Below are 27536 nucleotides of genomic sequence, written 5' to 3' on the forward strand. Positions count from 1 at the left end.
TGCCCCGGCGCGCAGGGCGCTGGGGTGGGGGGCGGCGGGGCGAGCGCGGGCGGGGAGGGCGGCGGTGACATCACGCCAGGGCCCCCTTCCCTTAGCCGGGTGGGTGGGGCCTCGGCGCGCTGAGCGGGCGCGGGGTCAAGGAGGGGGAAGAGGAGGAGCAGGCTTGAATGTGTCTGTGAGAGGATCGGGGAGGGGCGGAGGAGGCGGAGGGCGGGGAGGGAGCGCGCGCGTGGCTCGGGGCGCCCGGGCTCCCCCCGCAGCCCCCGACCCCGGCCCGGGCCGCCTCCGCGCCGCCGCCCGCGTAGCCGCCAGCGTCGCCGCTGGGATCCACTGCGGGAGCAGGGACTCGGCGGGTGGGGAAGCGCGGGCCCCCGGCGCGGCCAGGAAGGAGCGAGAAAGCAAAAGTAAGGCGAGCCGCACTCCTCCCAAGTTTTCCCAACTTCGCCCCCTGCGGCGGCAGGCGTCCTGCTGCTCGGCGCGTCCCCACCGCGCCGCCGGAGAGTGGCAGAAAGAAAAGGGACGGGGCGGGGGCGGGGGCGGAGGAAGAGGGAGCGCGAGCGCGAGCCGAGAGTCCGGCAACATCTGTTAAAACTTGGGGGAGGAGGAGCGCGGGGAGGAGGAGGAGGAAAAGGAGGAGAGGAGGGAAGGAGGGAGTGCGAGGGAGGGAAGAGCAGAGCCGAGGGACAACTTTTCCACCCGTGAGTAGCGCAGGCTGCGCGGGTAGGGACTGGGGGAGCCTCCAAGCCCGCGCGGGTTTTCAGGCCGGGATGGGACCTTCTTCCAGAAAGTCGGTTGCATGCGAGGAGGGGAGCGCAGTGGGGGCTTTCTTTCTTTCTCTTTCCCCTCCCTCCCGCGGGTGAACCAAATCAGAACTGTCACTCAGGGCCTGTGAGTCAGAAGGGATCGGATTACACGATCCCTGAAACCGATGCCGGAGTCGCACGAGCGGGCGGGAGCGGGCAGGGGCAACGCCACCGCCACCGCCGCCGGCGCGCTCGCACACTCGCCCTCGCGCCCCCTCGCCGCCCCGACCCTCCCTCCCCGCGCGCCCCGCGGCCGCCCGCGCCGCACCATGCCCGTCGCCGGGGACCCTCGCGCCCTGCCCGGCCTCTTGCCTTAGCCCGAGCCGCCCGCGGCCGCGCGGAACCCGGAGCCGCCCGCCCGCGCCCGGGACGCGGGTCTATGGGAAGTTCGGGGACTTGACAGCCGCCGCCGCCGCAGGTACGTCCCGCCCGAAGTTCTTTGTTTCGCGGGGCCCCGCACCGGGGACCCAGCTCCTGCGGCCGCGCCCGCGCCTCTGGGTCGAGAGGGGAGTCCCCGACGGGGGGCGCGGGAGGAACTGAAAATGGCTGTCAAAAGGCGCCCAGATTTCGGGAGCCGCCGGTAAGGCGTCGGAACCAGTCTTCCCTTCGCTCCCTCCTGCGTGATGCTCCCCTTCCCAGCGTCTGACCTGGCGGCCATCCGGAGACGGGCTGGAGAATTTCACCTCCCGGAGTTGGGAGGTCGGGGGACGAAGTTTGGAGCAGTTGCGGCGACTGCTCCCCTCGCCCCGACTCCTTTTCCCGAGGGCTGAAAGGAACTCCGCTAGCCCCCGAGGGTCGGGCGCCGAAGGCGGCGGGCGGTGAGGTGGGTGCGCGCGAGGAGCGCCGCGGCGGGGGCTTCCTCCAGCTTGCGCTTCCCATCGGGGGTGGGGTGTGAGTGAGCCGGGAGAAAGAGGCGCGCCTCCGTCCTAAGAGAGGAAAAGTGAAAGTTGTACCATCTGTGGATGATTTGGGATTCTTTCTTTTCCTTTCCAGAGACTGCATTAAAAAAAAAAAAAGAATGAAAGAAAGTAAGGGAAAAGACAACAAAAGAAATAAAAGCATTAGAAGCTGCAGGGAGTGAGTGGTGCGGAGGTGGTGGTGGTGGTGGTGGTGGTGGTTGTATAGGTGGGTAACAGTGGCGCCTGCAATGATCATTTAAGAGGTCGCATTTTCAGCGAGCAGAGTTGGGTATGAATCACTCTGCAGGGGACAGTTACTTTCTGGAGTTGCAGAGGGCACATGGGCGGGAGGAGGTGGAGAAGGAGTAAATATTTACCCCAAACTTAGGGAGTTTGTGAAGTGACTTATAAGCAGATTGCCAGATGCCGAAGCACCACCGCACAGTCAGGCCTTTTATCCTCCCCTGAACTTTGTGCTGGAGTCGGCGATGGCACCTCCTTCAGGAGATGCCATCCGGAGAGCGGCTGGACCCACGCTTCCCTGGCTGACCTCGCATAAACAGACTGTGCGGGAGGCATCCTCCGGGCGACTCCTCCCTCCCGCCCTGGGGTCTCATCTCCGTGGTGTGCAGTCCCGGATAGATTCTGGCCTTGGGTACAGCGCTCGTGGCCCTCTGCCAGTTTATATGTACATATATTTATGTAAAACATTTTCTCCCAGCTCTCTGCCAGCTGTTCCACATTTTCCAGCTGCCATTTCAGTTTGAAATGATGGACCGTCCGCATCTCCAAGTAAAAGAGTCCCGTTAGTCGGAGGTATGGAGGGTCGGTCGCTGTGCAGAGACCTGGCCAGTGGCATTAGCCATCCTGGTTCTAGAAAACACCTTTCTTCGCTCCTTTATCTTTCTCCCTTTTCCTCCCCAGAGCCCTTTGCTGGAAATGCGCAGTAATTAAGCTTTTCCCTCCCAATATGATTTTGAACAGAATTGGGAGATTTTTGAGATCCCTGAAATATGCGTCTGGTGGAAATAAATTAACTTTTAAAAAGAGTTCCAGCTCGAGTGCCTTGGGCATAGCTGGTGGAGCCCTCTGCCATGGCCATTTCTATTTAAGGCAGGAACTATTCACGGTCCCCATGTTACACTTTTTGTGTTGTTTGGTGTCTTAGCATATTATAGACAGAAATCTTCAAGAATTGGCCTAAAGTATTAATTTTGGCCTAAAGTATTAATTTTGAGTATTTATGTAATTGCTCTGTAATTTGAATAGGTGCCTTATTGATTGATTCCTGTAATTATTTCATTTAGGTTTTAAATTAAAAATTAATAATAGTCTGACAGTTTCTTAATTACATGTGTCAAGATTATTTTGAAGGAGGAAAATGCTATGTTTCAAAGTAGTGAAATAACCTCAAAATCGCTCTATCTTTCTAAAGCAGAACAGTATTTCATTTGAGGGGCTATATTGAAGTAGCAGTGATTGGCCTTAACAATGTAAACTGTGTGAAGTATCTAAAGAATTTGTTTATGTTAGGAAATATTGGTCTTAACCTGGTACACAAACACTTTGGCCAGTTGGCCTGTAGTCAGACCTAAAACAAACATGAACTAACATTTAAATTAGTTGTAATAGCATACTTATAGAGAGAAGAGGTTTATTTTACACTAAAAGCTATTTAATCAGAAACTGCCTGCCTAAGGGGAGAGCCTTTCAGGGTATATAATTCTTAAAGTCAGCCTAGGAAAGCTTTGGTTTCAGATGCCTGAATGAGTCCAATGTGAGAGGTGTCCAGTGAAATTTCACACACACAGAAGCAGTTTAAAAGGTATAGACTATATTGTTATGAATAGACTAGTAGGTTCAACTTAGATACTTACGAATTCTTGGTACTGTTAACATGTTTGGATTCCTTGATTGGACCCTGACATAAATACACTTCTCCATAAATACACTTTTCCAGTATGTCGAATTTGCAAAGGACTACAGACAGAAATGAGAAAATTCAGTACTGATAAAAAATGACTCTGGTGAATTATTTCATTACTTATTTAATGAAAGTCATTAATTTATCAGTTTGATGCCCTAGCCTAAAAGTTGAACTTTCCTTTGTTTCTTGGCCAGTTTTCTTAATTACCTGCATGCTGTAAGGGTTTCAGACTTCCTCTGTGCTTCGCCATTTAGGGGTCCTTCCATCTATGCAAGCTGTCCTGTTTATCCTTGCCCCCTTTTTAGGAGGATAAGGTTTGGGAGTTTATGAAAGGAAACAATTTAATGATCATTGTTCCATGCACTCACTTATATGAAGACAGTAGTGTACTAAGAAAAACCAGTCTTGAAGGAAAAGTGAATCAGTGAGTCATGAAATCCTCAAGAAAACCTTAGTAATGGAATGTTAATGCTTTTAGACTATAGTAGATTATCTTAAAAGTCAGCCTTTTTTTCTTTATGCAATTGTTGTAAATCCCCAGCTAAAAAATTCTTTGAAGGAGGTTTTAGTTTTGCTGGCATCCGTATTCTGTAGTCGGTCTGATCTGTTTTGGAAGATTCAAGAAATTTTCTGCCAACTTATATCATGAGAGTCAATTAAAATGCTGACATGACTGTAGAAGAAATTGTGTGTGTGTGTATTTCATTTGGTAAGTATAACATTCTACTCTAATAATGACTTCAGGTTGTCTTTTCATGAAAGGCTACTAGAAGATGCTGCCCTTCACTTCCTGTTGTCATTTTTCCAGATGAAAATTGATTTGTTCTAGTTTCAAAGCAAATAAAGGGAGACAGAGTAAACAACAGGGCAGGGGGAGCGCCACAAACTTTTTTCAAGCACTTTCAGTGTATTTTTCATCTCTACTTTTATTTGATGGGCCTGTGAAATAGAGCTGTAGACTGGTGAAGACTTTAAATGAAATTTCACACTTTGATGATTTTTTTTTTTTAACTTTGATATATTGACAGCAAAAGGAGCTGCAAAGCTTTTTTATAAGTTGAGCAGTAACGCCAAGCAGCAGTCAAATGTCTCTGTGCATTTGTGTTTAACTGCAGAAGAAAAACATGTCCATGGGCAGTAGAGGTTCTTATCAACCCCCTAATCCCAGATCCCAGCAAACCTTGAGGGCATGCCTCAGATCTTGCTGAAATCACTGTAGACTCTCACAGTTTGCAGATTAAATATGCTATGTGTTCCTGGCTCCAACAACAGTTTTATGAGCTCACTAAGCTTCCTGTTTTAAGATCCTTTTCTTAAGTTTTTAGAAGCTGTTAAAGGTAATGCTGCCCGGAGTAAGTGGTACTTGTTAATTTAGAGACACTGGGTATTTCATGCTCTCTTTCGAAATTGCCAAAATTATGATTTTTCCATCGAAGGGCTAGTTTTACAGGGAAAGAAAGGGAGGGGAGCCGTTGGAAAGAAATTGAATGTTAACTGTGTTGGCAAGTGTATTCGACTGCAAACTTTATGTGGTGTCTCAATTGTTTCAAGGCACTTTTCCTTTGCCTCACACCTTAAAATTAGACTTTTTCTACTTGTAATTCTAATGCACTATATTTTAGTGCCACACTTAGCTACTCATGACCACTTTCAGGTTGGTTTTTTTTTTTTTTAATGTGAAAGTGTTTTTTGTTCCATGTGTGTATATTTCAATCCGACAAAACGTCCCAGAAAATCTATGGCTCTCTAAAGAAACTGAATGAACAGGCCATTACCTAAGTTAATAAGGTGGCATTGGGACATTCCAGCCCCCCTCCTGAAAGGCAATATTGTGTGGAGCTCCACACATGCATCTGCAGCATTTAGGGTTGTGTCCTCATGTTAGGGTGCTTTTGCATTTTGCATACAAGTCATAATTAAAAAAGAAAATACTTACATCATCGTCCAACGACCTGTCACATAATTCCCAGGAGAACTCGAGCCAATTTTGTGCTTAAAGGTTATTCAATGAATGAAATTGTGAAAGCCCATTTGTCAAAGTGCTGCATGGTTTCTGTTAGTTTTCAAGCCCCAAATTCATTGTCTGCCCGGGCCCCGCCATCAGTCATCAGTGTATTAGCGCTGCCTTCAGGCCATGGTGCCCAGCACTTCTTCACACCATTATAGCTTTGAAAGTGTACTCTGTCGACTTGTAGAATTACTGCTCTGATTTCCGCTTGGCTGGGTTTGAGGTAAGTCCCCTCCCTACCTTCTAGCTGACTGTAATCCTTGCTTTCTTTTAAAGCTTCTTTCCAGAGATTTAGGGGAAAACTTTCTTAAGGGCCCTGTTGGCATCACACTGTGGTTTTGTTGTGGCATGCAGTGTACATATAAATTGTACCTGCAGTAAATTGGATTGATTGCTGGCCTCAAACAGCTAGTGGGCTTTTCTTTACCTTTTTTTTGGAAGGGAGGTGAGGTGATATGTGTGTGTATGTGTGTGTGTGTATGTGTGTGACGCAGGAGTATATTTTAAACATCTGATTGTGTATTTGGGTAATTTTTATGCTGTAGAATGAAATTAAATAATAGGAGCTAAGTGTCATTTTATTTAAATCTGTCTCTGGAAGTACCTTCAGAAGCCAGTGTGACATCCTATTTGTTAATTTTCTTGTGGAAATTTGCAGCTTTAGCTCCCTGGACTTTTGGGGGAGATGGTGTAAAACACCTAAAAATACTCCAGAATCGTATGTTACATGGGCTTTTACAAAAAGAGACTGAAAACTCACAATTCAGATGAAAACTAACTCTCAAATTGCCGTAATGAAGGAATGAGGCAGTGAAACCATATTCTTGATTTCATCTTGTGATATTTTGAAAAAGAATAATTCAGTCTCAAGAGACTTTTTTTGAATGAAGCCTAAATGAACTAAGATGTATGGAACCCTGAATGGAGCATGGACCAGGCCATGCCACTTCAGGACAACATCTGCTGTTTGAAATGTGAGGTTCTAATGAAATTCCACACCAGGGCGTTTCATTGGGAGGGTGCATCGTTTGGCATCGTTTGGTATAGTTTTCATTGGCAGTTCTGTATATGATTGGTGGGCAGGAGGTGAAAAAGAAGACAGCTGAAGAATTCTGTAAAGTTTATAGGCTGAGCCGATCAGGAATAATTCAGAAATTATTACTGAGTAAACTGTGATTTGAAAATCCTTAAATTTTGAAAACTGTGCTTTTTACATTGCAATTAAGATTCAAGAATCTGTACTTTAAAAATCAGGAGGCTAAAGTACAGTGAACAGTATCAGACCGAAAAAATTAGTACCTTTGGGGTATCTCCAAGCTGATTTTAACACCTAGCAGGTATTAGTCCCATATTTGTGATGGTTTAAAGGTAAATTCTTATTCACAGAACATGGACTCTATCCCCTTAAGCTTGATTGTCAAGGCACACTTAATTCTGGGCACCAAAAGTTATAGAAGTTCTCTTAGAGTGATTTTTAAATTTAGCATTTTTTTTCCTTCTGAAACTGTTTGAAGACTTTTAATTCCTATAAACTTTAGAGAAGTGAGACAAGGGCCATCTTTGATCAGTCGTGCTGTTTTTTTGTGACATATGTAGGTTTAAGGGAAATAACAGTTTTCATGAGCTTAGCTGATCTATAGACTGATAACTGACTTATAGATCTCCTTTTCTGTCTGAAGCTTGTCTGTCTCCAGCAAACCCACAGAAAATAGGGGTGTCAGCTCATTCCTTAATAGCACCTGCTATGCAGGGCACTTCCTGCAAACCTAAACCAAAGTACACTGGCCTGATGTTTCAAAGTTTTTGCAAAACTCAGAAACAGTAACTAACAAGTATTAAATAGAGACCTTTATCCTTCAGATGTTTCTCATAAAGTCCTCCTGAGAAAGTTAGATTAGCTGATGGTCTTTCCTTTTAAAGACCATCTTTGCTTTTAAGTACACATAGCAGAAAAGGAAAACCGGCATAAAAAACGTCATTTGTGATTTTAATGCTAGTAGCAATGATGACTTCATGTCAAATAAGATTTTCAATAGTTGAAGTTAAATATATGGCTTTTTAAAAAGTTGAGATGTAGTTAATCTACTAAAACCAAACTCACTTAATCCATAGATAGGCATTTATTTTCCCTTAGAGTAATTCATTCCCTTTTCAAGTAATTCTATTTGGGTAGGCCTATCATGGATACTGCTTATCTGAGATTAGGAGCTTCAGAAACTGGGAAAGATAGATCTGAAAAAAATAGGTAGCAGATTTGGGGGCCCCTCTAGGTTACCAAAGACCATTTTTGGTGACTTGAACAGGGAGGAGCTTTCTTATTTGCAGTTAAGGCTTTTGGTTTTCCTAATTATGGGGGAATATGATAACATGTAAACGTAAAATAATTGCACATTTAAAAATGTTATAGTTAAAAATTCATAAAGATTTCATTAAGAACTTATGAAGTTGAGCTTACAGGAAAGAAAGGCATTACAGACAGGGAAGGGAGAGGAAGCCATAGGAATCTTGGAAAATCTTGGTGTGTTACAGAGGTTATGCATATCTACAATTAGATATGCATAATTTTTTTAAGTTCAGAAAGATATCGAGTGCCAGGAAGCATCAACCATATTACAAACCTATAAGAGATTTTCTATAATGCATGATTATATGAAACCCACTCACATGTTTCAAATTCCCTAAATTTTGCTCATGGAAACTCATGCTGTTTCTCACTTCCAGAATTGCTTTAAAGTTAAAATCGGTATTAGTTTGTGCTTTTTGATTTTTTAAAAATAAGTTTTCCTAGAGCAGCCATTTTCTTCAGGAACTGAATTTGAATGCTACAGGAAGGTGTAACTATTTAATAGAAAATTTTACCTAAATGGTTGTTCCAAGACTAGCATCTTGAAGAAGCCGCTAATCTGCTAGTAAGTAATACAGGTGGGAGAAATGTCACTTTTCAGTGATGTGATGGAAGCTCCTTAGAAATCCTTACACAGGCTTCTTCTGGATTTTTGAAACAGCATATTAGGAAGATCATTCAGTTTATAAACATGGACAGGTATAAGAAAAGATACTTTCTCTGGAGGAAAGCTTTATTTCTCTTCAGCAAGAGCTCCCTGAGTTGAGAATAATTTCTCACTGAAGGCCTAATCCGCCATGCTGTTCAAAGCACCCTGTCTCCTAGAATGCCTTCTTCCTGCCTTGGCAGTAACTGACCAGAAACTGATCAGGTTGCCACTAATCAGGCTTTTAACTTGTTTTAAATCTTTAAATGCATCAAGAAAAAAAAAAAAATCCCAAATTCAGGACACTGAAAAATAAACCAGCTGGATTAGGGAAACCGATAAAGTAGTCTGCTGTTCACAAAGGATGTTCACAAAGCATTATTAGTTTAGAATTACTGTCTCATTTCACCTTCGATTAGAAGGTCATTTTATACAGTTCAAACATCATTTCAAATGTTGATTTTAGCACTGGTGCTTCTTCTTCTTCTTCTTTTTTAAATAACATTTTAAGGACTTAACTCATTCACAGAATCCTGCTTGTGTGTGCATTCCAGGGTTCACTGCAGAGATCAGCAAGGGGAAAGGCAGAATGGTGATTTTTCACGCTCTCCATTTATTATATAAAGCTTCGTGGTTGAAGTTCGGAATTCCACTGAGGACTGTCACACAGAAAGCCCATGAGATAGGTCTGCCCCTTCACCACTCACACACCTAATCGGTTTAGGGCAGCTGATGAAAGAACACATTTGGAGCCGGGTTAAGAGCCTCTGAAGAAAGTTAGAAGTTTGGTTATGTGAAGCACCCAGCCAGTGCGGTTTCTTGAAGATGTCAAGTGTCCCCCAGTCCTTTAATGTAGAGCGACACACAGGGTATTGCATTGCCAAGTGCCCAGAAAGTTGCATCTCTCTGAATTCAGTCGGTGAAGCAGCTATGTGAATGCACTCAGGGCCGCTGCCGACCACTGTCTGCGGGGGATACTGCCGGAGCAGTTGTGCAGAGTTTTCCAGTGCTCTCGAATCCTCCCCGGGAGCGGGTGACCTGGGTGATGCAGAGTGAGGAGGGCCGCTCCTTTGGCTGCGGAGGCTCTGCGGGGTTCTGATCGTCCGGACTCTCGCCTGCCCTTTCGCTGGGGCGACGCTTCTGGAAGGCGGATAAGAGTGGAGCCGGCCTATTTCAAGGAGCCAGCGCTGCGCGGCCGGGCCTTACCGCGCTGGGGAGGGAACTTACGGCGAGGCGGGCGCCCCGAGGCCGCGGCGGCAAGAACTGAGACCGCGAATGGAGAGGCGGACGGGGCTCGAGGACACGGACCCTGAAACTGTGCAGGGAACAGAAGGGAAGCCGGTGTGGAAGCGCAAGATGCAAGCGCTCCCAGGCGGCACAGACCACAACCCACTGCTTACTCAAAAAAAAAAAAAAAAAGTATATATATATATATATATATATATATATAATGCAAAATGACATCTTTGCAAAGATGAAAGTTTCTTTTTTACTAGCTCCAAGTGGCCACTCTAAAGGGAGGGTCACCCTTGCGGCTTGGTGGGGTGGGGGATGTGCTATTTCCAATGCAGATCCCCCTCCCCCATTCTCCAAATTGGTACATGTTGCAGCTTTTCTCTGGCCGCCTTTCCAGTGGTGATGTGCGCTGCAGCATCACAGGGTCAGTGACTCCAGGACACGGTGTCTTCCTTTTGATGCAAGTTAAGATTTATAATTTAGAAAGGGAAGACCCACCTGTGGGCAGGTTGCTAGTAACAGAGGGATTAGGTTTAAAAGAGGGTCCGGAATTAATTGTGCTCTGGGTTTAGGCCTCGGGGAAATTACAGAAGGATCAGGGACAGTTAGTAGAATGCGGAAAAGCCAGGACTGTTTGTTTGCAAGAAGGCATTTTCATTCCTGCATTTACCTATGAAACTTCAAGCTTTAGCAGGCCTATTAGAGCAATTTTTCTTAGTTTCTTTCTTTCTTTCTTTCTTTTTTTTCATATACCCAAGCTGCTAGGACTCAAAACATCATCTACAGATAGTTTTTCTTTCCTTCTCTGTTTTTTCTTTTCCTAAGCATAAAGAGTCAAGGGGCATGCCAGCAAATCTTGTGTGTAATGCAGTGGTGAAAAGGATTGAAGGAGAACAGTTTGACTTTATAAGAAAAGGAATTGGGTCTAAAAGTCGCATTTCATTCACATCTAAAAACCAGTGATATGTTTTCCTCAGAGAAAAATCTTTGAAGTGAAGCAGAACTGAAGTTTTCCTTCAGAGTTATGTTCTAAATAAATTCTACTTTATTATTTAAGAAATGCCAAGTTTTAAAAGGAGTCCTGTAGGCTGCTGCCCTAGTTGTGTGTATTTTAGGATTCCATCAGGAATTTTTACTGGTCACTTCTGTACCTCATGCTTTGCTTTATCTCAGGACTGAGGACTGAGTTTTCCAACTCGGCTGAACATCCTATGAAAAAACAGCCACCACCGCTAGAAACAGACTCTTTTCTGCTCACTAACTCTTCAGGCAGAGTTTTGATGAGGTGTGAGAGTCTCAAATGTGAAAACTTTCTCCTTTGTAACTGACAGAGACAAAGTTGGGTTTTTATCAGTTAAAAGAAGCTGATATAATTTATAGGGATATACAGGAAGCAGATGTCTGCCTTGGCAAGTTGCCATTTTTATAGCCCTGTTCCAAGCATAAACCACACTTTTAAATAATTAGTTACTAACTAATGAGATCCAAAAATAAGTTGTCAAAATAGAAGAAGGGGGTAGACTTTTGAGTGACCAAGGGCCTATTTCTAAAAAAAATCCATTTTGAACAGGAGGATGGGAGAGAAATTAGTATTCTCCAAGACCATTAATTAGTGTGATTTCAATCAGTGCCTGGGGCTTTACCTCTTCTTGGGAGCCTCTCTCTGGTGATGAGTATTTGGAGGGTTTTTATTGCTTTGTTAAAATGAAGTCCTTTGCTTGGGGGAAAACCAACAACTCCACAAAAACCAAGTTTGTCAAGGAGCTTTGGCGACTCCTCTCCTCACTACTATTAATTAGTTTCCTCACCTAAGGAAGAGACAAACTGAGTTCCTATCAAGAATCCCATCTCTTGTTTGTCCACCCCCCGCCCCCCCCCATTCCATTAGCTGATTTCTGTGTCTGGTATCAGTAAACTCCATCCAGATTGCACTGATAAAACTCTATGTGTGTTTTGAGGGAAACAGTTATGATAAGTGCCTGTTTATCCAAAATGGTTGAAAATGGAGTGTTTTGATTGATTAAATATTCCTGTTAAAGTTTTTAGTTTTTACATAATTTTCCAGTTTACAAAGAAATACTGGCTACAAAAGAAAAGATACATAGCTAAGTCAGTGGCAATTAAGATTAAAGACTGATGAACTGAGTCACAGGATCATTGTTGGACTGTGTATTTACTTAGAAAACACTCTTACAGGTATGAGGTGGTGGGGAGATAGCCAGGGACTTGTCCTCATGGAGTTTAGGGTCTAGAGGAGAAGACAGACATTCAGCAAAGATTCCAGACATATGCAGAGTTGATTAGGATGGTGGTTGGGATGGGCTGTTGGAATTCAGCACTTCATTCTTTAGTTCATCCAGTCTGCAAAGATTTCAATGAGGACCTACAGCATTGAGTACAGAGTGGTGAAAAAAAACATGTCTGCAAGTTCAGTGATCTTGATAATCACCATTGCTGTTTGAAATAGAGGTTCAGGGGCCACCTCCAAGCATCTGGGGTTAGGCTGGCAACTCTGAATGTTTCACTGAAACAAAACAAGGCTGATTCAGATGGTGCTTGTACTACCCCCAAACTGTGCTGTGGATGAGGTTGAATGGTTTTAATTGCATGCTTTAAACATGATATTTAAATCAATTTAGATCCCTTCTTGGCCTTTTGGCTAAGATCAAGTATAAATCAATTTTGGGGGACCATTCAAAAAATTTAAAGAATTATTCTGGGTTTGGTAGAGCTAGAAGGGATGGTTGAGAATTTCTCTTTCAAGGGTTCTTGAACTGCGTTGGAGGGCCTGTGATCCCTTGAAAATCAAATGGACAGTTTTTGTGTGTGTGTAAGTCTATTCTGGGGAATTCCCTGGTGATCCAGTGGCTAAGACTCTGAGCTTCCAAAACAAGGGGCCGGGGTTAAGTCCCTTGTCAGGGAACTAGATCCCACGTGCCACAACTAAGACCTGGTGCAGACAAATAAATAAAGAAAAGTAAATATTAAATGTCTTTTATTAAAAAAATGGATATCCTGGGGGGAGAGGATCCACAAGTTTTAACATCTCCTTAAAGAAGATTGGACACCCCACTACCCCCAAGGTTAAGTCCCACCGTGTGACACTGTCTTGCGACAGAGGGAAACTGAAAGTGAAAGTTGCTCAGTCGTGTCCGACTCTTTGTGACACCATGGACTATACAGGCCATGGAATTCTGCAGGCCAGGATACTGGAGTGGGTAGCCGTTCCCTTCTCCAGGGGATCTTCTCAGCCCAGGGATCGAACCCAGGTCTCCCACATTGCAGGTGGTTTCTTTACCAGCTGAGCCACAAGGAAACTGAGGCGCTGGACAACTCCAGGGGACATCAGTCAGGCCCTACCCATTGACTTGTGCACCATGGCAACCTTCAGAAAAGAAGGCCTATAGTCTTTCACTATTGTGATCTGTTGGGCTCTTTGAATAATGTTTCTGAATTTGGAGTGGATCTTATAATTGATACGTAAATTTAACCTAGGGTGTCTTTTTGTCTTTTTTATTCTAGAAAAGCTGTTCTTAAATAACTTGTGTGCTTTTCAGTGAATGCCAGTGGATAATCAAAGAGAAGATGTAGAAGTTACTGGAAGAGCCCTTGCTCCAGGGCCATGAGGCCTCTGGGCCATCAGCTTTTCTAGTTAGTTATTATGAATTTCTTGTACTATAAAGAAAGTATTTGCAGTTCCCTTGCAAATGTGAGTTAAGTTTGACTAAGAATCTTACATCTGTTTCTTTAAGACTTTTAGTCCATGACTGAGTTGCCTAGTTTATTTTACTAACTGTTTTGATGGAACACAGTGGTATCTGCTCAGTGTAGAAGATAGGCAGATGACTCCATGGAAGAAATGCCCACAATCTAGATAACCTGAGGGAAACATGGTAGAGAGGGGACTTATCTTTTCTTGTATTCTTTGTTGATGTGGATCATGACTGCAAAAAAGAAACATGAACCAAACAGAGTGAAAATTGATGAATGATGAGCTGGGGTGGTTATCACATGAATGACACCAGTGAAAGACAGACTAACTGCCTTGCCTTTGCTGCTGCTGCTAAGTCGCTTCAGTCGTGTCCGACTCTGTGCGACCCCATAGACGGCAGCCCACCAGGCTCCCCCGTCCCTGGGATTCTCCAGGCAAGAACACTGGAGTGGGTTGCCATTTCCTTCTCCAATGCATGAAAGTGAAAAGTGAAAGTGAAGTCGCTCAGTCATGTCCGACCCTCAGCGATCCCATGGACTGCAGCCTTCCAGGCTCCTCCGTCCATGGGATCTTCCAGGCAAGCGTACTGGAGTAGGGTGCCATTGCCTTCTCCGATTTCTCGCCTCAGCTGAGTTTTAATTTTTCGAAAGTGGTTCTAGCCTTTGCTGTCCATGATCTTTTGCCTTTTCCTGTGGGATCCAGAGTGTGTTCTGTCACCTTGTCGTTTTAAAAACGTAACTTCAGTGAATGGAAATGTTCTACTGTTTAGAGAAAGCTTCAGGAATATGGTTTTCCTGAATGAATTAGACTTAAGAGGTGTATTGCAGTTCACATATCTTAGTGAGGAAAGCAAAATCATTGACCAGAGTCCTCTGATTCAAAGCTTTGAGTTACAGTTGGATGGGAGAAACTGTTGGTCACTCTTTTTTTCTTCTAAAAGATTTTTTTCTTTAATATGGCCCATTTAAAAATCTTTATTGAATTTGTTACATTGTGTTTCTCTCTCTCTCTTTTTTTTTTTTTTTGGCTTTTTGGCCATGAGGCATATAGTATTTTAGCTCCTCAACCAGGGATCAAACCCACAACCCCCTGCATTTAAAGGTGAAAACTTAACCACTGGATGGCAGGGAAGGCCTTGTCAGTCACTCTTTAAAACATCTATTTGATAACTAAAAACTGTCCCTGGCTTAGAAAGTTGTCTTACTTCCCCTTCTTATAAAATTGGCCAACTTCTTATAAATGTTGGAGACATTTGGAGATGTGGCTGAAAGGAGTAATGTGACACTGGGTTTCTCACCATAATCACAGCTGAAAATGGAGATACTTAGGAAATGCCGAGTTTAATGTTTAATAGGAAATGCCCAGTAGGATTTTGGGAAAAGTCCCACATTATGGACAAGTGCCTCTGTCTTCCTTTTGCACACGTAGACAGAATTCAACTGGCTTGTTACCAGAACTTTGAGGCCTTTTTGTAAGAAAACTTGTGGGGAAGGGATGTCCAGCTGGCACATTGGCTGATGCTGTAGGCTGATGCTTAGGCTGATTTTGAATGGGCTGATGCTCCTCAGGTGACAGGTGAAGTGGCTTTTGGGATTTCTTTTTTCCTCCATCTTATTTGAGGTTGATGGTGCTGTTGTGGATTTTTTTCAGGGATTCCTGGTTGCCAGAGCTGAAGGAATGAGAAGGCGTCATGGAGGCCCAGTCCCAGAGCTCGACGACCACTGAGAAAAAGAAAGTGGAGAATTCCATAGTGAAATGCCCCACTCGGCCAGATGTCAGCGAGAAAGCCGTGGCCTCCAGCACCACTTCCAATGGTGAGCGGCCACGGTGATTACCTGCAGCCAAGCCTGCAGTCCTGTTCTGTGCTTGGCATTCCTCATGAATTGAGCATTTGCACCTGGACCTGTGTTTGTTTTCTGAGAGGCTAAAGAGCATAAATGGAGGTGGTGGGGGGAGCGGTTGGGATGGGCAAGCTTTAGGCATCTCTATTTTGGCAGTGAAACTACATGTTTTCTTCCAAATTTTCTAATTTGAGATGTAAATGTGATAGGTTATTTATTATAGGAAGTTCCTGTTTTGGCATTTTGGAAATCATCTTGATGAGTCTGGCAGGACTTCAAAATACTTTGCATTTCACATCGGAAGTCTCCACTTATCAGGATAATTAGTGATTAATTACTACAAAAGACACAAGCGCTGTCTTGTCCAAGTTAGTGAGAAGGTCCCCTGCCAACCCCCCAAACCCTAAGGAGTCCACTCTAAAAGATTTTAAAAGCTGTTAATGGTTGACTCTTCAGTAGTGGTTGAAGGTTGAGCCTCATCTAGTTTCTGAGGTGCAGGGTAATGTCTTTAATTTGCGTTCAGAGATAACAGAGAGCCACTGTTTCTCTTTGCTATATGTTTTAATATTTTAAGCATAGTGCTGAGAGGCATTTCAATTTAAGCATGGAGCCTTGAAAATAAATTCCAGACCCCATCTCTGGTAAAAACAGACTGAATAAGTTAATGGTAACCTTTACTTCCCGTCCTTGCTTTTTGTCCCTGGTTTAAGACCATCAGCGCCTTAGCTTTCTGTAGATTTCATAGCCACCCTTGGTCTTCATGAATTGCACTCTGCTTTGCCATGTGTCCTTGGGAAGGATGGGCTGGTCCGCTCTCCCAGTCCTGGACACTGCCTACTGGGGTAAATGAATTTGGATCTGCTGAGCCAACCTGCTCCCTCCCTCCCTGTGGTTTTGGGTTTTATTTACTCCAAGAAAGATTTGACTAGGTTGATTTCTAACTTTTTACATGCAATGAAATGGGAGGGTCAGAATCTGCTTTGCAAGGTAACAGCCCAGAACCATAGGCTGTAAGTGCAGACATCCAGTAAAAAAGCCGCACCTTCCTGTCTGATCTGTGGCACTGTCTGGTCCTGCTCTCTGTGCCTATGTGTTGCTCACCTGTCCCTCTTCCCCAGTGTCAGCAATGTGCACTGCTGGCTTGGGTGGGCGAAGGGAGGGACTGGTGTTAAACCTACTGACTAATGAGTCCCATTTTGACTTGATCTATAGGGAGATCCATTTATATCTGAGTTAAAATAATGAATTTACTTTACATACATAAGAAAATATGTCTCTATTTCTTCCTTGATTTGTGATCTTTCAAGTCAAGACTAGAGCTTATTTTAATGGAGCCAACTTTTTGTGTTATTCCTCCAGTGGAATTATAGAAGGCATATTTTCTCCCTAAAAAAGCATCCCATGGCCATTGTTTCTTGTCTCTGGAATTTGTAAAAATTGGACATGCCTATTATTTCAGACATAGAGTCAGTCTATGCCGTGTAGGTGATTTGGAAATTTTAATAGAAATTTTTTAGTGGTGTGTGTGAGTGTGTGTGAATGGGTGAGCCTGTGTGTAAGTGTGCATGAGAACAGGGGAGGCTTGTAAGTGGGTAGAAGCTGGTGCCGCACCACTTGGAGCCTCCATAAGCCACTGTCCTTTCTGTGAATTTCAGCAGAGTAACCACAGCGACCTATCCTTGGTGAAGGTGCTGCCAAGTCAGCCACTCTGGCACCAGAATGCATCCTGGGCAGGTTTTTGGTGCTGCCGCATTTGTCTTGAGCCACTCTGATCATGAGTTGTCCCCATTAACTTCCTTCAGGTGCCCGGGAACAGTGCTAACCTAATCAGCCCCTGGCAGCCAGGAAGCCACTGGGGAAGAGTAGCCAGGGAAGGAGTAGTCACAGTTTACACAAGTTAGTCCTTGAGTCCCAGATAACCACAGAACTGACTGAATCTGAATTCCATGGGTTTTCCACCCTGATCAGGCTGGGTTCTTGAAGTGGGTGTAAAACATCCTATTTGGGGGCAAAAGCTCTTTAGTCAGGTTTGCAGGGCTCCTGCCTGAATGATAGCCTTCCTAGAGCCCTGTGAGCGCTGACCATTTTTTCCAATGTTCTATTTCTGGTAAGGGATTTACTCCTTTTTATTTTGGGATAGCATAAAGAGCTGATCAAATAAAGGGAAATGGAGGTGGTGTTTGCAAACATCCATCCTACTGGAAGGTTCCAAGGAAACCAGCAAATAAGTTTAAAGACAAGAAAAAGTAAAATGAAGGAAAATAAACTTCTTTCCTTGTGTTGGCTTTACATAAGCAAAGCTAATAATGGTAATGATTTTTGAATATTAATTTCTCTGCAGGAGGCCTCTGACTATCTAACTAGTTCAGAGCCTCTAGAGGTGTGGGACTAGGCTAGTGCTCAGGGGTGGAATGGCCCAGCTTCTTTGTTCTGCCAGCTTCTACCTGGTGGCATGTTGCCCTTTGCTATCAGTTGTGGTCCCACAGCTAGTCTGGGGGCTTTGGTCTGGGTTTGATTTGGGTTTTAGAGTTAGTGGGAGGTGGGCTTTTAAAGGTTGGCACACTGTCATTGCCACGGTCATTCATCTGTTTGTCAGTTCTGTCTTTGAAACATTTCAGAAGTGGTTGGATACCTTTACTGAGGCTGTTCACAAAAAGGATATGAAAATTGCTCAGATCCTACTATATGTAGTACCAATTGCTACTGTTTCCAGGGGGTTCTTAGCCTTTCCTTACAAAGCTGTGAAATTTAGAGATTTGTAAATGAACAATTAAAAATAAGTTCCATACGAAGATATATTATGGACATAACCTGTGTATTTTCTCTCCCCCACCCACAATTTCAAGAGTGAAAGAAAACAAACAAAAACTTTTTGTTATTGGCGCTGTGTTGGGCTGACTTAATTAACTTTTCCAGCCATTATGTGCTGCAGTTTGTTCCTGATTGTGGAGCCTTCCAGCCAAACCACGCACATTCCTCTGCATGTCCTTACAGATTTGTTTTCTTACTTTTCTCAGCTGAGTATCTACTTCTAGAATAACAGTCATATGTTTTGTTTAAATGTACACATACACACAACCAAAATGTATCGTTCAAAAACCTGAAGCAACACTTTAAGGAAGGATTTGCCTCAACATTGAACTTGAAAATAGCACAAGTGAAAAGCTGTTTTGTACCTTATGTGGAGCCAAATTGATTTTTGTAACATTTAAGAACCTATATCAATGTATGAAGCATTCATTACACTTATTCAGGAACCACAGTGTATGTTTCATGTGCTATAGTTTGATTTTAAGCTTTAGTGTTATCTATTAAGCATAATGACCAGAGGACATTTAGTTTTCTGAATATTTGTTCAGTGCAGTTGACATGTAAATGATCATTTTTGGCATCCAGGATGGTGTCTTTCACATATAAAGTATGCACTCAGATATTAGTTGTCATTGTTTACTTAAAAATCTCAATCTGTTAATATACTAGTGCCTTAAATTAAATGCCTTAATGATCTGTTTTGGTTTTTTTGGGAATGAATTCATTAGTTTCTAAGCTGCATGTTGTATTTTGTAAATAATGGATATTTTTTTTTTAATCTAGATGTCCCAGTGTATTAAACATTCTCATTGTCCTGTTAAATCTCCTTTGATGATTGCAAATGCTGCTTTTCAGTGTGAGGTGTTTTGTCTCATTTTTGGTTTATGATTTTTTTTTTTAAAAGAGGTAATCTGATATTTCTCATTAACCTACTACTCTGCTTTAAAAAAGAAAGTAACTAATAATAAACGTATGTGGGTCCTGGTCTTGGGGATCTTTTATCAGATCTGATAGTTATTGGGAACATACCTTAAAGTGATAGAAAGCAGAAAGTATTATCTTAATGGTGATGCAATGTGAAACCAAAGCTGATAGATTAATAAGGGAGAGGAAGTTCCCTGTTCCCTTTGATTATTTCAAAAAGAAGTGCTTGGTTCTCCTCTGCTTAAAAAAAAATTCTTTGAGGTTTCTAAGGGGAAAGTGTTGTGGTCGGCAAATATGTAGGAGATGCTTTTTTTAAAAAAAAATTTAACTTTTGATTGCTTCCTGGCCTTGTGATTTTCTTTCATACTGTCCAGTAACTCTTATGAGTATTAATTGGAATATCTGTTGGTCTCCTTGCTGGGAATAAGATAGCTCTGAATTTTGTTGAGAGTTTGGAGTTTGTCAGCTGCTCACCACCAGGATCTCTTGTCTCTTTGACCTTTTTTATGGTAAGAGTTTATAGACCTAATTCTGCTCAGAAATGGGTGGATGGTTCACACCAAAAAGCCAGTAGATTGTGAGTTTTAGGTTGCCTGTCCCTTTAGATGTTCAATCCCTTTTTTCTTGGCCACATCCCATTTCCTGGCACATGACAGATGGACAGATGGACGGAAAGGACTTTCAGATAACATGGTTTCGCATTGTGGGGTGTTGGATAGGAATACCCCAGGGTTTGGGCTGAAAGTTTGAGCTGAGTTTTGGCAACACCAAGGACTTAGCTTGGTGAATGTGGGCAAATTCACTTCTCAAAATGTCGGTTTCCTCATCTGTTTAGCAGGATACTAATCAGACCCACTTCACAGGATCTTCAGGATTAAACGAGGCAGTGCCTGTACATAGTAAGAGCTTAGCAAACATTAGCCAGAGTTATTAGGACAAAGCATGGGAATGAATTAAATGTTATGAATCTAAAACAAAAAGGATCATGTTTTTTGAAAATACACATAGATTTTGAAATTAATGGAAAAATGATTGGCAAAAGTAATTTTGAATTTGCTGAACTCTGAAAAATAGTTCAAGATGCTAAACAAATCCTCAAAGTGACCAAACATCTTAAGGAAGGATGGATTAAAAAAATAACAAAACACCACAAAAATCTGTGTAACTTCCTTCTGAATGCCTTCTTAAGCTAGAAAATAGGAAAGATAATTTTGAGAAAATTTATTTTGATTTAACTTTGGAAACTAACATTGATTTTATATTGTCTTAATATTAGAAACAACATACAGTGCATCTGCTTTCTTGATTCCTTTTTAGGGGTAAACTGTTTCCTTTCAGGTTAGTGGTACCCATTTATAGAGTAGTTTGTGCTGCATTAAATTTTATGCTTGTTCAAAGAGCTTTCATGTTTTTAAACCAACTAACTCAAGACGAATAATCTGATTCTCATAAGAGCCCTGACAATCTCTTGAGCTCTCAGGAACTCATGTGTTCCTAAACCTGGCAACCTCTGTCTTCTTATTTTGGCAGAGTGTATCGCCTTTCCTGCAGTCACCCAGGCTTGAAACCGCACCATCACCTTTGACCCCTCCCTCCCTCTGGCTTCCCGTGTCCTACCAGTTTTGAGGTCCTGGTAGATTTTCCTCTGTAATTATTCACCCATGTGTCCCTTCAGGCCACCCTACCACACAATACTATTTCAAACCTCACTACCTCATGCGTAGACAATTAAAGTAACCTCTCCAATCATTCTGCCCTGATTCGTGGAGTGGCTTCTGCCCAATTAATCTTTTAATGCTATACCCCTACTCTAGAACCATCAGTGATTCCCAGCTACTTGTAAAATAAAGTTCAAAACCCTTTGCCTAATATTGTGAGATAATCTTCCAAAATCTGACCTCATTCTATCTCTCCAGTCTGCTTTGGTACAACTCTGCTTTTCCATTTCTAACCTGTGATTTATCCAAATTGAAGGGCTCCTCTTCACTCATGTTGCTCCACCATAGAATGGCCTTTATACCCAACATCAGTGCGTGTTTACCTTCTTCTCAATTGCAGCTCTGTGCTTTGGCTCTTTCTCTCTCCATATAGTCTTGTGTCCTTTGGGGGGAACTACCTAATAACGCTTGAATTGGAGAAGAGTATTTTATTTATTATTGCTTTAATCAATAGACTATATTTTAGAGAAGTTTTAGATTTACAGAAAAATAAATGATCATCAAGTACAAAGAGTTCCTACATACCTGTCTCCCCAATTTCTCTTATTATTAACATTTTATAAGTGTCATAATGTTTGTTACAATTGATGAACTAAATTGATACATGATGATTAACTACAGTCCATGGTTTCCACCAAGGCTCATTCCTTCTGTTGTGTGTGTCCTGTGGGTTTTGACAAATGTATAATGCCATGTAGCTGCCATTATGGTATCCTGTAGACTAGCTGCACTCCTAAAATTTCCCTGTGCCCCATTTTTTTCAATCCCTCTCCTCTTCGCTGTAAAACATGAAACTTTTTGAGCATAGCACCTGGTTTGTCTTTTCTCTGACCCCACCTCATCTTCCTTCAGTGTTTTGGGTTTACAGGGCCCCAGCCTGCACAATACACAGATCTGCTGGAACTTCCCTCAGCTCTGTGGGGCAGGGGGCATGCGTAGCACAGCAGTGGTGTGGATGCCAGGGTTTCTTCCTGCCACTTTATTGCTGTGTGATCTTGGGCTAAGTGCTTAACATCTTGGAGGCTGGCACAGTGAGTTCCCAAATATGGCAGCTATTATTAGTAATAGTAATACTTTTACTATTAATAGTAATAATTCAGGACAAAATCTGGAGGGATTTAATTCACTGACACTTTTCATCTCACGCCTTTCCACACAGTATCATTTATTGATAATCTGTGTTTGGGTAAGCTTTAACTTGATTGAGGCAGTTAGAGGGTATTGGCTTACAGAAAATCTTTACAAGTGGTGGTCATCAGGATGGAGCTTAACAAACAAGGAGATGATAGGAGCTGGGCTCAGGAAACAGTACCTCAAGTCATCGGTCTTAAAATTGGTACAAGTTGGATTTACTGAATCAAATTGGTAAGGCTATTCCTCATTCATAAACATGCCTTCACATTATGGGGTAAAATCAGTAATTCTGTGCTGATGGGCTTCCCTGAGGGCAGAGCTGCTCTGTTCTTTTGTGTGGGGCTATTGGACTTCTCCTCCAAAAGGACAGTTCTTGGGTGCTCAGAGAAATCAGGAATAGACTCAATCCGATCTCGCCGCAGTTTTCCAGACTTGGGAGTAAAAAGAAGCCACAGCATTATGTGTTCTGCTTGTGGAAAGTTTCTGGGTTACCCTGATTACTTGTGACCCAGTGATGTGGGTATTTCACATTTTCAGAAATAAACTGATCAGAATCAGCAACAGCAACCAAAGAGTGGAAACTCAGGGTCAAAATGGTGCTTGTGGGAGGGCAGTGTCCCTCTGTGGAAGTATCTTGGGGCTTTCAGCCAGGTACTGCTTTGAGCCCCTACTTGAGGGGAGGGCTCTGTTCCAGGAATGCTAGAAGATGCCATCCTGAACATTGAGAACCCTGAGGGTCCCATGCAGAGGAGGAGGAGAGGCTGATGGTGAAAGCAAAAAGCTTTCCGTTACTGTGTTTATAGGGAAATCTTGCCAAATCCACAATTTCAGTCTGTTTTTAAAACTTTATATACAGCAGCACTCACTTTTTTTTGGGTGTACACTTCTGTGAGTTTTGACAAATCCATTAAGTCCTAAAAATACTACCACAATCAACATGCAAAACAACCCCCTCCCCAAATTTGGACAGATACTTGCTTTTAAATTCAGTGTAGTAATAGTTACCTTGTGAGTAACTGATAAGAAAAAGCATTAGAACTGTGTGAGTTGCTTGGTATTATGATTTTTTTTTTTAAATCCATGAGTTTTTAAATTCTGTTAGTTACACTCACTATTAGTTTTTTCCTTTTTGTCTAAATATTTCATATTAAATTAGTAGTAGAACTAAAACATTCTTAAAAACTGTCCAAAACATATCATCTCCTGTCTCTGCTGGTCTTTTTTGAGTGTCCCAATCAACATATTGTTTTCTTGTAGGCCAGTTGAAAATACCATTTTATACTTACAACTCCAAGGCAGTCATATTAATGAGGGCTTTTTTTGTTGTTGTTTTGGTACCGTGAATGAATTGCAGGAGAGGGGTAGAATCAGAACACTTAACGCCGCTTTAACCCAGAACAAAAATATCGAAAGCTTTGTTAAGTCTTTTTCTTTCTTTCTTTTTTTGATAACATCATTCTTTCCCCCTTTACTTTTACAGATAGAACTTCATCTTAGGTAGGAGAAATTTTTCTGTACAAGTTATTCCTACTCTGACTTAGGCTGCTGTTTTGTTTTTTGTTTTTTTTTTCTTTTTTCACTCTTTTTTTCCCCTTTCTTTGACTCTTTCCTCTTCTTGGTCTCTTCCCCCCCCCCCCTTTAGTTGTAGAAAGTTGAGTTCCATCCCAATTATTAAATCTTAGGAGACCATTCCCACATGGTTCCGTAAATGGTAGCTTCGTCCTGCGTTCTTTCATCTCTTCCCCTGCTCTCTGGCTTGACAGTTGAAAAGGTCTGACTGTGCCATACAATGGCTTGATTGGTTTCTCTGGGGGAGACTTTTCCCTGCTTCATCATCCGCCAGGCAGGTGGACCAGAAAGTCTCTTGGTTCTTTTGTTGCCTCTCAAAGTCCGAGGTCTTTGACTGAATAAATCCGCCGTCATGGGATAATTTGCTAAAAGGAGCCTGAAAGATGTGAGAGAAAAGCCTCCCGACTTGGGTGCCGCATTAATGAAATCACAGAGCCTTGGAGTTTGCAATTGAAAAATCACCAGGAATGCAATGGGTGGAGACGGAGCTTCTTTTATTTCCCATAATAAACTTTTAGTTCTATCATTTAAAGCCTGCCTAGTAGCCCTTTGCTGGCCCACTGGCCTGAGTGTGGGTGTTTTTGTTTTTTTTTTTTTTTGCATTTGTACCCATGTTTCAGGGGACAGCCCTGTTCTGCTGAAAGCCATTTGGGTGCTGTGTCTAGTTAGTCATTAGATTATTACTAGTGGATGGAAAGAATTCCATATGACAGGACTAAGGTTGAGTTAACACAGGACGAAAAGTAATTTACAGATAGGCTGTCCCCAGCCATCTTTGTAGCCCCTGATAAGGTTTCATTTCAGAATGGATAGGCGACATTTCCACTTACGGGCCCATTCTGCGACACCTGTGATAACAGCTTCTGGATCCTAATTGAAATTGGTTTCAAAATGGATTTTCACTTTTCTCTGTCTGTGGAAAATATTGAATGGACTCAGAGCTGCCACAGAGAACCCCGGACCTCGGAAAATGGAGCGGGAAGCTAGGATCATCTTTCATAACAGTGTCGATGATATGACAGTTTTGTTATCTGTCTTATTAATGAAATCATTGATCACCTGATGAGGGAGATAATAAACTACGTTTCCCCCCACAGTGCTCCCGAAGCTCAATTAGATTCGGATTACCAATAAGGAGGGGGGGGAAAAAAACAAACAACAATGGCACTGAAGTCGTAAAGGTTGATGAAAAGTTTTCCTTCTCCAAGTGACCATTTCAGATCAACACGTTCTGAGTGATTGCTGTCCAAGTATTTTGAAATTATAGAAGGCAGCGTCATAGTCGAAGACTTATCTTTTGGGCCAAGTCACCAGCATCTTTAGTAAAGACCTGTGAAGTGAGATTCAGAAGTAGAAAGGGCAGTTCTGAATTAAGTGTTGTAAGGGGGAAAATGGGGTGGAGGGGGCAGGAAATCCCCAGATCCTCCCCCCAAACCCTCCGATAGGGTGAAGGGATTTGGTGCTTACCCTGGGTAGGTTTACTGGGCAAGAAAGACCAGACTAGGAAAGTAGCTCATTGTCTCACTCTTAAAAGCGTGCCGGGAATCCTAGTAAGATGGGAATTAGGTTTGGATTTAACGAGGCAGCTCTATTGTTTGGTGCTGGGCTGCCTTGGAATGTGCCCTCTTGTTCTTCTCCAAGGAGGGGAAGAGACGCTGATGACTCTCATGTTTCACGGTGAATTGTATTCCTAGGTGTTTCTCCATTCTCAGAGCCAGCAAGGATCAATCCAGTCCCATCTGAGCTTGAAAGAGGAACTGTGATCAAAGGCTCTAATGATGTCACTGATCTCTGGTGATTGATTAGGAGCAGAAGTTCTAGAGGTTTCTGCCTTTCCTTATCAATTCCAATTCATTAGTGTCTATCATTAGGGTAGCTAGCTCTTCATTTCCGCAAAATTGCAGAAATGAATGATAAAGAAAACATTGTATTTTTCTTCTGGATCTGTCTTTCTATGTCTGTTTTTAAAGTTTTTTGGAACCATGGCTGCCTTTTACAAGTAACCTTCCTCTTTAAGTATACTGCAGAGAAATAAAGATATCTATATTAATTGGGGTACGTATTTGGGAATTCAAATTAGGACAGTATTTGAGAGTGAAAAGAGTTCCATCGTTTCCAAAGCAGTTTAAGTATATAGAGGTGATTACGTGTTAGGTCAACATTAAATGTATTTAAATGTTTTATTACCTTAGGATTTTGGGGATTTTTAAAAGTCCTTTTAGTTATTTTTGTGGAACTGTCTAACATTTTCCTCTTGTCATTCAACAATGAAAACAAATGCATTTAATGTCAAGAGGTGACAAATCTTATAACTGGGGAAGATGCCACTTGAAAGAAATTCAGAAAGAGAAACAAGAGAGAACCCGAGAGATCTCATTGTGGAACTGCTCTTGACTATACTGTAACTCTTGGCTTAGATCCACCTAGAGTAGGGATTGACTGCAAAAGCATTGGAAGAAATTCTGTGTTGGAAGGCTCTGCAGCCCAAGAAGAAAAGTTGAATGGAAAATGGAGAAGGTGAATTCTTATTAAAGTGACTGTTAGCTTCGATGGTTTGCTGTTAGTTGTCAAGGACTATTGTCTCATGCTTGCTTATAGCTAATTCCTTTCATAGAAAAGTTCATTTTGAGAACTGCTTTCTGAGTAGGACTGATAAATATGTTTATAGTCTATGGTGAATATCTAAAGAGACATGATCATGCAGATGAGCCTTTGGGAAAAGATGGGGAGGCAATTATGAATACTAAGCTTTAGTGGATGTCGAAGACTCCCCTTTCACAGAATATTTTTTTTGTTCTATTGGCAGTAAGAAAAATAATCCCAGACTCTTGCCTATAACCAAAAAACTTCTAGAAAGAATCAAACAATGGCATAGTTGAAATAATGGGACTTCAGGCAATGTAAACATTTTTTGGTAAAACAGGAATCTAATATTCAGCTGAAGATTTCTTCCAAGCATTTAGGAACTAGAAAACACACAGTGGTCCATTTCACATTATGTTTAAATCAAATCTGTCTTAAAAAAACTAATGTTTCTGGGCTTGTTTTCAAATCCTGGCAAGATTCAGAGCAGTAGAAAAGTTCCTTTCCTATAAATGTTGACAGCAGTTCCGGTGGAGGCTAACAATGTTTTATAAATAGAGTTTGCTTAGCAAAAACCATATGTACGCCTAGTGGAATAAGCTCACATTTATTTATGTTTTCATTTATAGAAAACATGTGCCCCTTGACAAAGCCTTTGGGCTCTTTTCCGCAATTAAAAGGAATCATGGTTGAGAAAAATAGCTACCTTCTTAATGGGAAACTTTTTCACATCAATTGAAAGCATTTTCTTTGATCAGTTTCACACAAATTGAGAATATTTTCATCCATCAGTTTGATCCCCAAAATGGAGTGACTTGAAAAAAAAAAGTTTATAAATACACACACACACATGTATGTTGGTTGAATATTGGAGAATTGAAGATTTTAAAGGTTGGCTGATATGAAAGCGGCAGTGTGCAGTTTTGTAGCAGGAAAATTTTAATTTTGCCTTTATTTTTAAATGTTTACTAATGTTTATTCTTGCTTTAACTAGTATTGGTATAGCATGCGGTGGTTTCCTGAGTGGTTTGATTTGGCTTTTTAGACTGAAGCCTGACACAGGTCTTGTGTGTACCTGTTGCTTGGTCTTCATCTGGCTAATCTGAAAAGCATCTCTACCTTGATTCTCTTTCCAGCAACAACAAATGATAAGGAAAAAGAGGGATAAGAAGGTGGTTTGCAAATCTCTCATCGTTTTCCTTTGAAGAAAAGATTTCAAAAGTCTTTTTGGGGTTTTTTTTTTTAAGAAAAAATTATATAATTTCTTTTGCTTATTAAAAGTCTTTTTTTTTTTTTGAAGAAAAAGACCATATAATTTAGAATTTAGTTTAAAAGATGCGCCTTTTGCTTATTACTTTTTCACCAAGTTCAGGATGGGGAA

At 42.2% G+C, this 27536-nt stretch overlaps 1 protein-coding gene across 5 annotated transcripts in view; it reads left to right on the top strand.

The window, feature by feature from the left end:
• The first annotated feature begins 213 nt into the window (after nt 1-213).
• Nucleotides 214-27536, top strand: part of GLI3 (GLI family zinc finger 3) — a 318757-nt gene continuing 291434 nt past the window's right edge. For 2 of the 5 annotated variants that reach the window (XM_025291391.2, XM_044946812.1), the window contains exons 1-2: nt 709-1221; nt 15226-15389. In XM_025291391.2, coding sequence (XP_025147176.1) covers nt 15266-15389 — 124 coding nt within the window. In that variant the 5' untranslated portion in view covers nt 709-1221; nt 15226-15265. The other 3 variants (XM_025291389.2, XM_025291388.2, XM_044946813.1) reach the window with 3 other exon arrangements.

The sequence above is a fragment of the Bubalus bubalis genome, chromosome 8 (assembly GCF_019923935.1).
Source record: "Bubalus bubalis isolate 160015118507 breed Murrah chromosome 8, NDDB_SH_1, whole genome shotgun sequence".
Lineage (NCBI taxonomy): Eukaryota > Metazoa > Chordata > Mammalia > Artiodactyla > Bovidae > Bubalus > Bubalus bubalis.